At 39.0% G+C, this 17,488-nt stretch overlaps 1 protein-coding gene across 1 annotated transcript in view; it reads left to right on the forward strand.

The window, feature by feature from the left end:
• Nucleotides 1–17,488, forward strand: part of ERGIC1 (endoplasmic reticulum-golgi intermediate compartment 1) — an 84,103-nt gene that overhangs the window by 54,958 nt on the left and 11,657 nt on the right. The window contains exons 4-7 of the mRNA XM_032210292.1: nucleotides 7,141–7,235; nucleotides 9,890–10,014; nucleotides 13,896–14,000; nucleotides 16,973–17,033. Of these exons, the coding sequence (XP_032066183.1) occupies nucleotides 7,141–7,235; nucleotides 9,890–10,014; nucleotides 13,896–14,000; nucleotides 16,973–17,033 (386 nt within the window). The remainder of the gene's footprint in view (nucleotides 1–7,140; nucleotides 7,236–9,889; nucleotides 10,015–13,895; nucleotides 14,001–16,972; nucleotides 17,034–17,488) is intronic.

Consider the following 17,488-nt stretch of genomic DNA (forward strand, 5'->3'; position numbering starts at 1 on the left):
ATTTGAAAAGCATTGGCTTAGAGCAAGTGTTAACTGTTCTAATAAGGGAAGTGTGATTTAATTGTTTGACTAACTAGTTCATTTGTCTCTGGTTTGTTTTTTCAGTACTATGACTGGTACACATTTGACGAATAATCTTGCTTGTATTCCTCATTATGCTATGCTTTAAGTTGAGAATCATATTTGGCTGTCTACTTCCTCAATTTAATTAATGCTTGCTCAACACTTTTGAGATACTTTAATGAAAGGTGTTGCAAAATTGTTAAGTGGTAAGGTTAGACTGTGCATCCTCACCATGTATGTGTGTGGGTTAACAGGAAACAGAAGACTGAGTGCCATAGTGCCAATTACAGTGGCTGACTCAAATGAATGTTGACGTCTCTATACTCCATTTTATTTTATATTGATTTGAGATCTGTAATTCCTTCCATAGTAGGCCAGTATGCTTTGAACATATTTGGGTCTGGTCAAAGAGGAAATGACAAAGATGTTGAGTGTATCTTAAATCTTAAAATAACTAAGCAATACTGTATCCTTTTTTAAACCTACATTTTGATTACTTCAGAAGCTAACTTCCTTATGTTAGTGAGCAGAGAATCACAAGAGCAAGTACTAAGAAGTTGAGATATTAACAAACATGTTGGAGGCAGCAGCAGCAGCGCTTAACCACAATGACAACAAAAAGATGTTATTTACATTACTTGCTTGTTAATGTCTGGTACCAGATATAAACTGCATTTCTGCAATGATGTCATGCATGTTTCTGTCTGTCTCTCTGTCTCGCTCTCTTTCCTTCTCCCCCTCTACCCTTTCTCTTACACACCCACACTTCAGGGACACACAAAGAGGGAAGAATAGAGGGAATCAGTAGGAAGAGTCTGGTTATTCTATGTAGGAAGTTTGATCTAATTTTTATCTCTGCTCCCTTTTTATTTTTGGTTGAAATAATTATTTTTAATTATATTAAAGGGATTGTTTTTAATTATATTTTCTTCTTAAATATGTGGAGAGAAAGTTCTTCTTTGTTGGAAGAAAGATCAGATTGAATATAACATTTCTAAGGCATTCCCTAATCTACTTCAAACTCCCCTATTGTGCCACCATTAGTAGAGGAGCAGTGTCAATAAAGCTTCTTGTGATGGTGAGGCCTCAGGAGGCAGGCTGTCTTCTCCAGCTGAGGACTTCTGCATTGGTAAATTGGAAAGCTCTCATAGTACATATTACCTGTCTTATACTAGAGCTTCAGATTACTTCAAGGGTAATTTACACCTTTCTTCAGATAAAAGGAGCATAAACATTTGAGGAGGCAGAAGTGTAGTCTGTCCTTGCTCAATTCTGTAGACCATTCCTTCTAAAGATACCAACCACAGTTGCTGGTAAAACATCAGAAAACTAAATTTTGAAGCTTAGTACTGCCCGATAGATACCAGCCATGGAAGTCTAGCCAACCTATGGTGGCACTTTGTCAATGCCTTTTGAGAAAGAGGAAGGGTGACAAATTATGATACGATTAGGTAAAATTGGAAGGAAGTTTTTTTTCATGAAGAAGAACAATTGTTTCCCAAGACCACCAATTAATTCTTTTGGATGGGGGAAAATGGTGTACTTACAGCCACAGATGAGATGGAGATAGAAAACTAAGATGCTGGAGCGGCAAGTTTAGAAGTTCTGTGGGAGAAACTCAAGATCCCTCTCAAGCATTGTATTACCTCCTCTAAAAAAAAATAAAGGAATAAAAGGTATATATGTCTTTGTCTTACAACAGCTCACTTGGTGACCATTCAAAGTTACAACGGCACTGAAAAAGTGACTTATGACCATTTTTCACACTTACGACCATTGCAGCATCCCCCTGGCCATGTGGTTTACATTCAGATGCTTGACAGCTGACAGTTGCAGTATCCTGGGGTCATGTGATCACCTTTTGCAACCTTCTGACAAGCAAAGTCAATGTGGAAACCAGATTCACTTAACACAGGGGTTCAAACACGCATCGTCACAGCATCATCACGTGATGTATCATGATTTCCCCTCCCCCTTTGCTAAACTGGGCATGGGCGTGGCCAGGACGTGATGCATCTGGCCCGCAGGCCACAAGTTTGACAGCCCTGACTTAACAAGTGTGTTACTAATTTAATAACTGTAGTGATTCAATTCACTTAACAAATTTCTCACCAATGTAAATTTTGGGCTCAATTATGGTCATAAATTGAGAACTACCAGTACTGTGGAGTAAAGAACCACAAATCAAACCTGTTTTATTAGCCCATCATGTATACTTTTAGAGTATCTTCTATAAAAAGCAATGGGATTTTTTTTTCCTAAAGAGGACAGCAAGGGTGCAAATTTTTACTTCAAGGTAGTGTTAGTATAAATCCTGCAAAGGTTGACTGTTTTTGACAGCTTTGTTTGTTTCGCAGATTGTAACTGACAGGATAGGCATGTCTCATAGATCCAGGAGGAGATGGTGAGAAGGGTAGTGAGACCTTCTTGTGAAACAGGCAGTGTCATAAGCTGGCATATCTCAGGAAGCACTAAGGTACTAATAAGGATAGGTGCACTGCTTATGAGGATTTATGCTTCCCTTGACTGAAGTCAATCCTGGGAACTTGAAGGACTGTATTACTTAATCCTAAGTAACTATGTAATCAGCCAGTGATAAACACTGGAAAGCTTAGTTCTGCCTGTTGGCAGCTGCAACAAAGGAACATGAAACCAGATCATCCATGAGTAGACATGTTCCTCCCTTCTGTATCATATTTATGAATCATCTCAAAAAGGATTGATTAATGCTTACCATCTGCCTTATGGATCACCAAGCAATAAATTGAGTATGGCTCATTGCCTTGAAATGCAGCTATTGTGAACCTGCTGACCTGACTCTTTACTGTCTTTCAGGAATAGCTTATAACCAAGGACGTGCAGTCAGGGGAGGCAGAGCCTCACCACTGTCACCATGAAAAGAAAAAAAAATGTAAAAGGAAAAAGGCAAGAGCTGAGGTCAGGCTGAGCTAGTTGCTGCCAGAGTCACCATGGATGACTCTGCTTAACTGTTTAAAAAAGCCTCTAAAAAAGCACCCTCTACAGGAGGAGGCAGGAGATCGACGTGCCTCATCTAGTCTGACTTTAGGCGTTTTATGATCACTCGAGCAGAGTTAAGCAAGGGTTAAAAGTCGAAAAATTCCTGACGTAGGTGAGGAAAATATATCCAATCCAACTTCTGTGTTTGTGTTTGTTTGAGAGAGAGTGAGTGAGTGAGAGAGGGAAGGGGATAGGAGAGATAGTCCAAGCCAACTTGGAGAGAGGGAGAAAGGAGGGGGAGGGAGAAGAAAAAGAATGAAGGAAACTTTTTCGCAAAGGAGAAAAACAAATGCTGTCATTTTAAATTGGAACTGAGCATACCTGGCTGTGGAATTCTGGGAGTTGAAGTCCACAAGTCTAAAAAAAAAAATTTAAAACCCACCACTGTGTCAATGCGTCACCAGCCATAAACCTCACTGCACGTCACTGCTTATAACGTGTTCCAAAAACTAAAGGCTAACCATGTAATCTTAACATCTGAACAGTACATGTTTTTCTGAATACAGAACCCGCATTCTGTTCCATTTGTGCACTTACTTTCATGTGGTCCATCTTGAGCCAACTTGTTCCAGTAAAATATTTTCCTGATAATGTTGAAAAATCATGCTATATATCAATGATATAGCAAACCTTTTTTGGCTGCCATGCCAAAAATGGGGGGGCAGCACAGGGGGGGATCGTGCGCTTGCATGCCACACCCATAATGATATGCGTGTGACTCCCCCCCAGCACGTGCATGTGTATGATCAGTGACAACACTCCCCCCACCGCTTTTGGCATGGTTTTTCCACCCTCCCCAGGCTCCAGAGGCTTTCTAGCAATAGCAATAGCAGTTAGACTTATATACCGCTTCATAGGGCTTTCAGCCCTCTCTAAGCGGTTTACAGAGTCAGCATATTGCCCCCACAGTCTGGGTCCTCATTTCACCCACCTCGGAAGGATGGAAGGCTGAGTCAACCTTGAGCCGGTGAGATTTGAACCGCTGAACTGTAGATAATAGTCAGCTGAAGTGGCCTGCAGTACTGCACCGTAACCACTGCGCCACCTCGGCTCTTCTAGGAGCCTGGGGAGGGCGAAAACAGCCTCCCCCGCCCCTCCGGATGCCTTCCAGAGGCCTCAGGACCTATGGGGAACCTGGAGGTTCGGAAGCGGTGACTTCCGGTTTGTCCGTAGGGCCGATTCTCAACCTCTGGAGCCTTCAGGAGGCTTCCTGAAGGAGGCGAATAACAGTCCTACGAACAAACCGGAAGTCCATTCCTGAACTTCCGGTTTGCCCATAGGGCCAGTTTTTCTAGCTTTAGAGGCTTCAGGGAAGCCTCCGGAAGGCGAAAAATGGCCTCAAAAGAAGGCCAAAGTCAGCTGGCACAAATGACTCTGCGTGCCACCTGTGGCACGTGTGCCATAGGTTCGCCATCACAGCTATATATCTGTCTACCAAGAATCTGAAAAGAAAGTAAAAGAAAGTAAAATGCAAAATGGTTAGAAGGGAAAGGGGAAGGGAAAGCAAGCAATTGCAGAATGAGTTCAAGAATTGATTGCTGGGAAAGAGGCATGACTTGGATGAATTGGATGAGAACTGAACTTTATGATCAATTGATTAGTTATCCTTTATGCTAAGCAACTTCATTTGCAACTCTGCTTTATATGTCATGAGCATGTACTTTTATTCTTTTTAAACAAAACATTCATTGGATCAAGTCTAACAATATCTACAGATTCCTCCTTTTATTGGGTGTAAGTAACTATACTTACAGAAAACTGCACCTGTGAATTGGTTTAAGGCGCTGTGTAAACCAGAGATATCGGAAAAAGAAACCTAGAAAAAAAAAGTTGGTTTCATTTTTTGACTTGTTTTCTTGGAACAAATCACAATCTTTGTTTTACATATGCAGGGCGAACCATGCTGTAGCTGTATATAAATTATATAGATGGAAACTTAATAAAGGAGAAAACCAACCTAGAAATAAGGAGAAATTTCCTGACAGAATAATTAAGCAGTTGAATGGTTTGCCTTCAAAAATTGTGGATGCTCCATTACTGGAGGTTTTTAAGAAGAGATTGGACAACCATTTATCTGAAATGGTATAGAGCAGGAGTCTTCAAACTTTTTAAACAAGGAGCCGATTCACAGTCTCTCAGACTGTTGGGGGGGGCGGACCGGCTGGGTGGGCGTAGCTAGGTAATCATGTGACTGGGTGGGCTTGGCTAGGTGGTCATGTGACTGGGTGGGCACGGACAATTTAGCAGTCCATTTTGCCTTTGTCCTTGCTGTACTTGCTGTACTCCCCTACTCACCCACCGGCCCTGGATCATATGGCTGTGAAAAACATCCTGAAAGGCTGTTTTTAAAGCACTTTTAAAGCCTTTTAAAGCACTACTTTACAAGCTGGCAGCAGTCCCTTCCTATTTACCCACCGGCCCTGGACCACATGGCTACACTGGCGAGATCACCCCTCAGTCAGCTAGCCCTCCCCCACATCCTTCGGCCTTACCTTGGGCAGCAGCAGTGTGATTAGAAGTGCAGCTCAACCAGTGAAATAACTAACCGGAAATGCAGCTGAAGTGGATGCTCGCTGGAAGATAAGGCCAACGGTGAGGGGTAGGGTGAGGGACGGGGCTGAATTCCACCACTCCACGGGTCAGATACTTTGCATTGGCAGCTTGTATCCAGACTGCGAGCCATAGTTTGTGGATCAGTGGTAGAGGGTCTCCTGCTTCAGCAAGGTAGAAAATTTCTAAGGTCCTTTCCGTTAATAATAAGAGTGCAGCTATTATGTTTTAATTTAATATGCTAATGCAGACTTCGGTTAACCTTCAATGTCCTCCTTTATGTAATGATATTAGGTATATTATTAGTCATACATAGGATTATATGAGAAGCATATCAGCTTAAGCCATTCTTGCTATTGTTAAAGTAAATTAGCATTTTAAAATAAATATATAGTTAATTAATTAGAAGCGTTGCATATCTGTGGCCTACTTTTTGCTAAGGAAATGTCTGCATATTACTTAATCCTAGAGCACTTGCATATCTTGGCCTATTTTTCCTAAAAAACATCTGCATATTACTTAATTCTTGGAATGGTGAGAACAGACATTAATGATGTAACACATATGAGAATGTGAACATAAGGGAATAGGTTGAGTCCACTGTTCCCACTTCCTGTCCCACAGTTCCCATACAGTAAGGTTCATGCTGCCTGAACAAAACTGGAAATCATAATAACTTTGAGAAAGGCAGGACCATGTTGTCTCTTTACTCTGTTCCATTCACATACATCGTACATAGAACAGTCTTTCTCAACTTCAGGAACTTAAAAAGAATTTTAGATGGCTCAGCTTGCTGGTTGAGAAATTCTAGGAGTTGAAGTCACATATTAAAGTTTCTGAGATTGAGAAATGCTGAAATAAAGCTTCTTTGGGGAAAAAATTGGGCCACATCTCAACTTTTAAATAATATACTTCTATTTGTAAAATTGAATAATGGAGATCTATTTAAAATTGACTTATTTAGCCTAAATGAATGAAGCTGAAACCTTCCTGGAAAGAAATTGTTCGTATTAGGTCATGTAATGTAAAAACTCCTATTTTGAACATAATTTTGTTAATTGGGAGCCAAGAAAGAGTATCAACTTGCCCAATTATTAACATGTCTAAGCTTGAATCTGATTTCTATTCATTGTGAGTATATTCTGTTTTTTTATTGAGAAGATACACACTGTAATTATTTAACTGATGAGAACCTACTTTTATTTATGCCGTTAGGAACTTTCATGTTATTTAACAATACAATCACATAAAAAGTACATCTTATCTCACTACTTAAGTACGTTTCTTTTGAAATGATTGTTAGGTCAGTTGTTCTGCATTCTGCACGTGTTCTAGAGAAACAGGATGAGTATTTTGAAGAGTAATTATTTTTCTGAACCTGCATAGTTCAGTCCTATAGCAAAGTTTATTTCTCTTTCAGTCCAAATGTCCTTGGCACATTTCATTCAAATAAAGGCTTGTTTAAATATCTTCTAAAAATTACACCACCTCTTTTCTTCTCCCCTGCAGTGTGAATGAACTCTATGTGGATGATCCAGACAAAGACAGTGGGGGAAAAATAGAAGTAAATTTGAACATCACCTTGCCAAGTCTGCACTGTGAATGTGAGTTTTCCTTATTCAGCTAAGATTACAATTGTGATTGTACAACTAAGTTAGTTGCATATTTCACATTCAGATTCCTATGAGTAATACTTGTTCTTTTCTTGGGGAAAAAATACTTTTTAATGTAGAATTACATTCTTGCTTTTATGAATGGTTTTTCTGATGTTGCTAAATATTTATTTAGATAATAGTGTACTTATCACGGTAACAAATGACAGGGTACTTAACAGAAAAGAGAAATATTTACTGAACACTCTTTTCTTAAAAAGGGCATGCAGAGCTTATTTGGCATATAATCTCATGTTTTCAGTACTAGGCAAAGAGCTTTTATGAAAAACAATGGTTTCAGAATGGCTGTAAGGCTGTTGTAACTATTTTTACAAGCAATGTGAGATTTACAGCAATGTACAGATTTTCTACATAGAATTTCTACCACCAGCTCATACGTCACTGGATTTCTCTCTTCCATTGTGAGAGAAGCACACTAAATCCACTGAAGTGACTTGATCTGATGGCAACTCCTGTGCTTGTTGACTCCTCCCTCCCCCCCCCCCCCCCAGGTACATCTTAAATTTTTGGAAGGCAATTAGTCACTATGGATCTTAGGGAAATAGAAAGGGAAAGCAAGCATCATTTATAGCAGATATTAAAGTATTACAGCTTCTGGGAACCTTAGCAATTAATACACATTTCTCACATAAATCTCAATAAGTTCCTTTTTTTATTTCAGCTGTTCTCGAAGTGACTGAGTAGGACATGGTAATCATTTTCAGATGTTAATGGGTTTAAAATTATAGAAAGGGCAAGCTATACTGCAATGTATTTTCTTTTATGTGCTTTTTTTTTTTTAATTCTCTTATTTTGAATCCAGTCCGCTGGTCCATTTGTTGCTTCCCCTGAGAGTGAGCATCCCAGCAGAATCACAACATATTTTTAGCTTTAATATCAATAGTGTAATGGGAGAGAGGCATGAAGTTATCCAGCTAAAGCAAGCAGATACCTAGACAGTACTGGCCAACAACTATATACCCTGTTCCCCCCCCCAAAATAAGACCTTCCTGAATAATAAGCCCAATTGGGCTTTTGAGCGCATGTGCTTAAATAAGCCCTCCCCAAAAAATAAGCCCTGCCTGAAAATATTGCAACACAACAGCAGCCATGAGGGGACCACACTCGCCACCTCCTGCACCTCAAAAATAATAAGATCTCTCCAAAAATAAGGTCAAGCACTTATTTGGGGGGTCAAAAGAAAATAAGGCCCTGTCTTATTTTCAGGGAAACGTGGTAGGAAATTGCCAGAGGCAGATGAGCCCAAGAACGACGTAGAGAAACTTAGCCACAGTTCTTTATTTGCTTACACACAATACACAGAATCCTGCCAGACTAAATCCTTACTGCTCTCATCCTAATGGATATACCATGGGAGATTTTAGGGAATGGCTATCCCAGTGATGGCGAACCTTTTTTGGCTCACATGTCAAAAGCGGGGGGAGCGCAGAGGGGGGTCATGCGCAGGCGTGCCACACTCATAATGCTATGCGCACAACCACAGTGCGCATGCATGCACAACCAGCGCTCCCCCCCCCCATTTTTGGCATGCTTTTTTCGCCCTTCCCAGGCTCCAGACACTCTATAGGAGGCTGGGGAGGGCGAAAACAGCCTCTCCCGCCCCTCCTTGGAGGCCCTTCCGGAGGCTTCAGGAGTTTCGCTGAAGCCTCTGGAGTGCGGAAAACTGGCCCTACGGGCAAACCAGAAGTTCAGGAATGGACTTACGGTTTACTTGTAGGACCGGTTTTAGCCCTCTGGAGCCTTCAGGAGCCCTCAGGAGGCTTCCCTGAAGGCTGCGGAGGGCAAAAAAATGACACTATGAGCAACCTGGAAGTGACCTCCAGGTTGCTCGTAGGGCCGGTTTTAGCCCTCTGGAGCCTTTAGGAGGCTTCCCTGAAGGTCCAGAGAGCGAAAAACAATCCTACGAGCAACCCAGGTGGATATCTTAGATGTCCCTAAGCTTGAAAATAAGATTATTTTCCAATGGCAAAGATGATATATAGCATTTTCTATTAACTCATTCTCGGAACAGCCAAGTTTTAGTTGTCTTTTCCTCTCATAATGTACCAGCAGAACAATATAATTATTATTATGCTTTCTTTATTTGATAAATTTATGTAGCTGACCATCTCATATACATGAGTCTTAATGACAAAGTTAAAAACCAAAAAGGAATACAATGGAAAAACAAAAAACGCAACACAAATAATTTTTTTAAGTGTGTGTGTGTTTGTGTGTGTGTATGTGTTTGTGTGTGTGTATTAGAAATGCTTTGAGGAAAACAAAAGCTATATCCATTTATTCATCTCTCTGTACAGGTTAACTAACCAAATGTTTTGAGCCATATCAAATAATAGAAGCTTCTTGCTAAAGGAGAGTTGATGCTTGCATTCTAGCATTGACTCACTGAATACTTCTGGTAGTATTTAACAGAACTACATTCTATGAGTTCATAAAACTAGGGGAACATTATATATTTAATGATTATTATTTTTCTATATATTTTCACTTTCATATAAAAATGGGAAATACAGTTATGTCTTCATGTTAAATCATTTATAATAGATTCTCTCTTCCTCTTTTTAACTCTGGTCTTTGACCTGTAGTGATTGGATTAGATATTCAAGATGAAATGGGAAGACATGAAGTTGGCCATATTGATAACTCAATGAAAATTCCTCTGAATAATGGCGATGGGTGCAGATTTGAGGGTCATTTCAGCATCAACAAGGCAAGTAAAACTGAAACCATTCAGGTGAAATGTTGAAAAGCTTTGAAAAGAAACTGCTTGTATGTGCAGAGAGTTAAATCAAGAACTATGATTTAGGTCATATATCACCGCAGAAGAAATGCTGCTGTTTAAAGTGGCCCTCAGATTGTAAAGGAACGAGGTATAAAATTTGTCATTTATGAAGAAAAAACAGGTTTTGTGTTAAGTTTTACCCTTAATAGCATAGGTATCTGCAACTTTTCTTACTCATAATCAGAGTAAGAAAGTATTACAGAAATAACTGATGAAATAGGAACCTCTTCCTGAATAAGTGTCCTGGTTGACAGTTTTCATATAGCTTTGGTTTCTGGAAATCAGAATCTTGTTAAGAAAATTGATTTTATTTCTCTGTGCCATGGAACGTTGCCACAAGATGAAGCAATCTACATTATTGTTAAGTACATTTTCCACTATGCTATTTCATGCAATAGTTGGACTATTTAGCAAGACAATATCCCATCCTTACTATTTTGAAATAACTTGTTAATAAACACCATTCATTTCCGTGCTGATTTTGAACAGTCACTTTTCATTCATGTATCCCATTTGGAAATATACTTTATTTAAAATCACTGACAGCAGTAGTTCCAGTTTATTGGGCATTATCAAATTCTACTTTAGGGACCCATCCAGTCTAAAGTCTAGGCGTTGCAAGATTCAGGCAAACTGAATAAAGTCATTGGGGAACTAAAAATAGGCTTCAGTGAAGAGTAATGGGAGGAATTATCAATGTTTAAAATGAAATGAGAAGACTGAGGAAAAAATAAAGTAACACCGTTCAAACATCTGAAAAAATTATAGGAAAAAAAGTCATGGTCTGTTAATCATGAATGTCAGTTACAGGAAAGCACACTCCAAATGAATTTTAGGAGGGGAAAAAAAACCTATCTAAGACTTGGAAATTGCTTCTGGACTTCATGCTGTAAAAAGGAAAAAAAAATGAAATTGTGATTTTAAGTCTTGATGATTGATTACATTACTTCGTTTTTATTGAAATGCCTATTTTATTGCTAAATAGATAAAGCAAAAAATTAAGGTTGTAATTGTATTTTGTACTCTACCGTACTGAAAAATGTTGGAAGTCACTGCCTTGGTTTTTCCTTTACCTTTTACTTTTCTCTCTACTTTCCCTTCCCTTATGCCCTTTTTATATTTGTTTCTATTTTTGTTTTATGTTATAATAAATTTCAACAAAATTTGATGGAACAACCAGTTTTGTAGATAAGGTGGGATTCCTTTTACTGGGAGTGTTCAAGCAAGAGTTAGACTGGAATGCTTTAATTTGAATTCCTGGATTAAGCAGGGTTAGATCTGATGTTCTGAATGGTTCCTTCCAACTTTTGGTTCTATAATATGTTCACATGATATCATAATGGGAGGCTTAATGAAACTGGAGATAGTCTCTGCTCCAGCAGTTTGATCCCTAGCTCTACATGGTGGGGTGAACTGCTGTCACTTACCTTAGCTTCTGCTCACCTTGTAGTTAGAAAGCATGTTCTATGCGAGTAGATAAATAGGTACTACTTCAGTGGGATGACGAGTTGGTGTTCCACGCAGGCAGTCAAATTCCTGTTCTGAACCTTCTGGGTTGTGGCACCTGTTTGCAAAGTGTCTCCGGGGAAGTGGGGGGTCTTGTATGACGTTGCAGGAAGAGCCACTTGTCTTTGTGGTGCAAAGCTAGTTTGCTCTCCTATGGCACACTGTAGGAGACACACAAGTGTATATCTAACAGAGCTGGTAAACAGGCAGCCAAATTACAAATCTTCAGTAGCATTGTGGTCTCCTGACTACTGTAACAATCCCACATATGTCAATAATAATAATGATTTCATAATTAAATAATTAGCTTTAAGATTAGTTTAAAAGCAGCAATAACAAACTGCTACTAATACACTGTCACAATTAGAATTGTTACCCATTTATATGTGCATATAAATCAACAATTTAGAAGAAAAAAGCTTGCAATTTTTTGTTGTCATAAGTATATATGCAACCAGACCTCATTGGAGAAATATTCTTTGTTCCTTTTGAAAAGAGAAAATATTTTTTCTAAGAATTTTGATACTACCTGAAGTTTCATAATAGCTTGCATTAAAACAAATACTTTAGAAAGTGTAATGTATGATTAATTGTAGAACACATCTTTAATCAGTTAAACTAGAAATTTATTTTGATTAAATGCAGCAATCCAAGTTCTAAAGGAGTACAGGAAAGAAAATTGAATATACCATATTTCCCTGAAAATACAACCTACCCAAAAAAAAGACCTAGCCTGATTTTCATGCATGTGCTTAATATAAGCCCTACCCCCAAAAGAAGCCACCATCTGGTTGTACAAGATGGGGCGAGGCGCATGTGTAAAAATCAGGCTAGGAGGGGGTGGAGGGTGGAGCTGCCCCACCTCTCCCACACCCGCTTACTTTAGGACCACCGCTGCCTGACTTCTGCAGCCACTAGCAGCCAGATGCCACATGACGCATTGCACCAGTGCTGCCACTCGCGGTAGGAAGATGCATGGCTCATTGTGCCAGTGCTGCCGCTCATGGCAGGAGACCGCATGGCACATCGCACTGGTGCTGCCACTCATGGCAAGATGCTGTGAGACGCGTTGCTCCAGTGTCACTGCTTGTGGCAGGAGGGCGCATGGCTCATTCTGCTGGTGCCGCTGCTCGTGTATGCAATGGCACCACACAACATAAAGCCTCCTTCCGCGAGGTGTGGCCCTGGCGCGCTGAGCTACGTGATGTCTGGCTGCAAGTGGACGCAGAAGAAGTCAGGCAGTGGTGTGACAAGTGTTGGGCTGTGAGATGCCTGACTGCAATGGTCCTAAAGTAAGCTGGTAATACATCTCCCGAAAATAAGACCTAGTGCTAATTTTGGGGCCCAAAAGAAAATAAGACCAGGTCTTATTTTTGGGTAAAACATGGTAGTATTTACTGAGGCAAAGAGCATGACAGAAAGAGGAAATAATGCTATATTGATAGATTCAACTTTTGGTCCTTCAGTGATAGGAGTAATGTTAATGTAGAATTTTAAAGTGCTTTAGAGTTGATTCTGACTTTTTGAAGAGCATAACAAGTCTGCATGTCGCTTTTTCTCTTTTCTCATCAAAACATTGTATCTTCTGTCTTAAGAGTCACCACAGGACAAAGAGCTGTAATCTAAAGTAGTACAATGCTGCCTTCTATTCCAAGGACCTCTTAGCTAATAAAGAATGACATCCTATTGGGAAGAAACATCCTGATGTTAAAGAGCAGGGATCTTCACTTCTCAGGATGGGAGTAGACTTTCACTTACTAGCAGCTATGAAAAACCAGACCTGCTTTGTGGGATGGGTGGGGTGGCATTAGATAATCCAGCCTTATAAGGCCATTTCTGACTCCTCAGGGTGGAGGAGTGTGTAGCATGTTGTTGGTAGAATAAAGATGTACAGCCAACTGTTTGCTCCACAGGCTATGAAAGTGTACTTGCCTATCATGTTAGAATATGCCTAAAAATGGTGTGCCATCAGTCTTGCTCATTTTGCCACGTAAATATTTTTCTTGCTAGAGAGTATGATTATTATTTTCTTTACCATGCTTTTCATATTAGCTAGTTTCTTCGTTGACTAGTTGCAAAACCTAAAATAATCCATTGCAGGGGGGGGGGGTTGCTCTTAAATTATAATTATGAACATTTAGAGGTGGGGAAATTTAATTATATAAGCATTTCAAGCATTTCCAGTCGTTGTTGGTCCTGCATCTTCCAGGGATTATAAGTGTTTTGAAGTTTCAAATTACACATCAAACATTGGTTGCTGATGGTTTTAAGCACAACAGAAATTGACCTTTGCTTTCTTTTAGGTTCCAGGAAATTTTCATGTATCAACCCATAGTGCCACTGCACAGCCTCAGAATCCTGATATGACACATGTCATCCACAAACTCTCCTTTGGTGACAAGCTGCAGGTGAGTTCAGAGAGCTACAGCTCTCAAGAAGGTTGTGCATCTTGTTAAAAAACTGTATGCAGCAAAATGCAAGGCATTTCTATTCAGTCTGATACACTGATTTATTTATGTTGTGACAGGTGAATGCATCAGGAAAAATGCCTATGTATGGTCAATTTATTTCAAGCTATGGGAAGGGTGCTTACCAACGCATGTATACTACATAGATGGAAATCCATTTGTTTGTAAATGGCAAGGAGTTGCCAACTTGTGCAATGCAGCCAGTAAGAATGAGCTCATCTGTGCATGTCTCCTTTGTCTGCTAGAAACAACTGCTAGGAATATCTGATGCAATTATGTGATCTGTGTTTACAATTGAAAAGAAAGATTGGGTGGAAATGAAAACTAAACAAATTAGTTCAATGAGAAAAACATAATTTTATGTAACAGGGTGCTTTCTGAATGTTATTTTGCAACCTGTTAAAAATAGTCCTTGCTAATATTAAATCAGGTTTATTCTTTCAACTTTAAAAGCCCCAGTTTGGAATTATTTACTTGGTTATTGATTCCTATTCTTCGTGTCCCTCAGGAATTGCTTATTTATGGGAGTTCTTTGCTTAATTGCCAGTGGTCGCTCACTATAGTTTCTTGTACCTTCTGGTGTGTGTGTGTTTGTGTGTGTGTGTGTGTGTGTGTGTGTGTGTGTGTGTGTGTGTGAGAGAGAGAGAGAGAGAGAGAGAGAGAATGAATGAATGAATGAATGAATGAATGAATGAATGAATGAATATTTGGTATATCCAATAGTTTCAAGAATAGTTTTGAGTTCTTTGCTGTGGCTAATAGTAGATTTGTGGGCTTATTAACACTTTGTCTTCTCTTTGAATGAAAGGTGTCCTACAAGATAAAAAGGGTATTTAGTATTTTTTTTTATTTAGTATGCACTTATATCTAACTGTAGTACAAAATATATCTTCACTTGTGCTCTATCTCAGCCTCAGCCAAGCTAGCATCTTCTAGGTCTTTTGGGAGTATAACTCCGGAAGTTTTGGGAATTCAATTCCTAACATAGCTAGAGAATGACAAGTTGGGAAACATTGTATATTCTGCAACACAAAGGTGTGGGACTGGGATCTTACTATCAGGATACGTCCAGGAAGAGAGATAAAAATGCAATTTAAAGCTAAACTGCTAGGGAGATTTCATAGAGGTTTTCTACTCTACTCCCCTGTCCAGGACAGGAATCTTCAGGCTATCTCACACAAATGGCTGTCAGATCTTTTCATGAAAATATCCAATGATGAAACATCCATAGGTTTAGGAGGCAGGCTGTTCCACTGCTTAGTGCCTCTCACAATCAGGAAATTTCTTCTTACTTTAAGTTTGGATATCTGTGTATAAATTCTTCCAGCCCTTGTTTCTTATCTTACTGTGCTATAGAGAATCAGTATTTGTGACATCCCCTCATGTATTAGAAAACTGCTATCATGTCTTCCCCTACCCTTCTCCTCTTTACATGAAGCACACCAAATTCCTTTGGTTGCTTTTTGTACTATTTAGCCTGCAAACATTTTACCACCTTTGTTGCTCTTCTCTGCATGTTTTTCAATTCCTTAACATTATTTCTGTATTGTGGAACTGGACATATTGCAAGTGCTTCAGTCTGACTACTGCAACATAGATCAATATGAATAGAAGATAATATATGTTGCTCAGGGTTCAACAATGAAGTCCTTGGTGCTCTCTTAATTGATTTTTTGCTTGCAGATGTTCTATTACCTGACTAGGTAACATTCGTCATTGCTAGTGATGGGCTTGCTCCATTTTTATACAGGAACTTGGGTTTTATCTTTGTAGTTTCTTGATTAGGGTGTTGTTTTATTTCTGTTTGTATCAATCTCTGCTTGGCTGCCAGAGAGTATTGTACTGGTCTTTTCATTTCTTTCTTGGATTTTTATTATCTGGTGTGTACATATGGTTTTACTGTTTGAATGGTGTGTACATGTGGTTTAACTCTATGTGTCTATTGATGGTTGATTTGTCTGAATAAAAATCTTCCAAAAATTCCCTAGCATTTTTGGATTTAGTGTGATCTAAGATGCTCACAGTTTTCGAATGGAATTGCGGTTGAATCTGTCCATGTGTTGCGAGGATTTTCATTCTGATTATTAGTTGAGGTTCTTGGAATATCCTCAGGCTATTAGTCTTGAAAAAAAGAAACTGCCTCAATCGGTATCCTCAAACCTGAATCTCAATTAATCTCACTGGTTTTATATTTCAGGCCAGATCATGAAAGTGTTTTGTCTTTGTAGTTTAATGGATTCGCTGAGCTCATAACTTGGCATTAGCTCTGTTTTTTAAAAAAATGCTGCTTCTCAATGAGCTGTTCTGATGACACATCTATGAATGAAGTTCTGTCAAAAACAGAGCTAAGGTCATGTTTCTGCATAATCTTTCAGTGGATGTTGTGCCACTTGGTGCAGGGCAAATCTTTTAGAGTGTTAATAATTTGAATGCCTCTTTAGAAAACCAGCTGCACCATCCTTTTATAAGTGTTACCCTTGTAACAGTTGTTGCTTTTGTAAAGCACAAGACTTAGACACCTTAATTAATCAAAGTTGATATTTAAGCATTTTCATTTTTAAAAAATCTAATTGAAGTTTGATAAAATTCTTTTGATATTTTATTTATCTTTGTATGCTCAGAATTTAACTTTATAAAATTAGCTAATATATGCCAACTATTGTATATATGTTGAGATGTTTCGGTTGCTTTAAGATACTTTGTTCATAAGGTCTCTGGAAATTCAAAAAAATTGTTCCCAAGTAAGGATGAATGATGACATCAATACAAAACTGTATGAAAATTGAAGAGGTTTCTTCCCTTTTGCTTCCTCTTCTTCTTATCTCTGTTTAAGGATTCTTTTATTCCTTTTCGGAGAACAGAAAAACACATACTTAATGCTAAAATATATTTTGTGGTGTTTCTCTCATCAGGTCCACAACATTCATGGAGCATTCAATGCACTGGAGGGAACAAATAAACTCAGTTCAAATCGTATGTACAATTTGTGGTGTTTATTTTGTATTAATATAATGTTCAGAATTGGAGAAGCTTACAAAAATTAATTCATATCACTGGTGGTCTTAAGCAATGAAATAAATTTGGGATGAACAGGCCACAAAATAGATCAATTATATATAACCGCTTCCTTACAGTATCGTATTTTTTAGAGTATAAGACGCACCTTTCTCCCCCTAAAAGGTGAAAATTTGGGTGTGTCTTACACACTAAATGTAGACCCACCCACCCACCGACCCCAACCATTTGGCCTCTGCCTCCCAGCAATTTACCTCTTTGCAGCAAAAGGGGGAGGCTTGCAGAGGCTTCAATCAGCTGTAACAGCTGATGATCGGGATAAATTGAAAGTGAAAGAAAAATCTCAGGCAGATTTTTTTTCTTGTGCTAATCAGACTGTTTGCTGCAAGGAGGTAAGTCAACAACTATAAATG

The sequence above is a fragment of the Thamnophis elegans genome, chromosome 2 (genome assembly GCF_009769535.1).
Source record: "Thamnophis elegans isolate rThaEle1 chromosome 2, rThaEle1.pri, whole genome shotgun sequence".
NCBI lineage: Eukaryota > Metazoa > Chordata > Lepidosauria > Squamata > Colubridae > Thamnophis > Thamnophis elegans.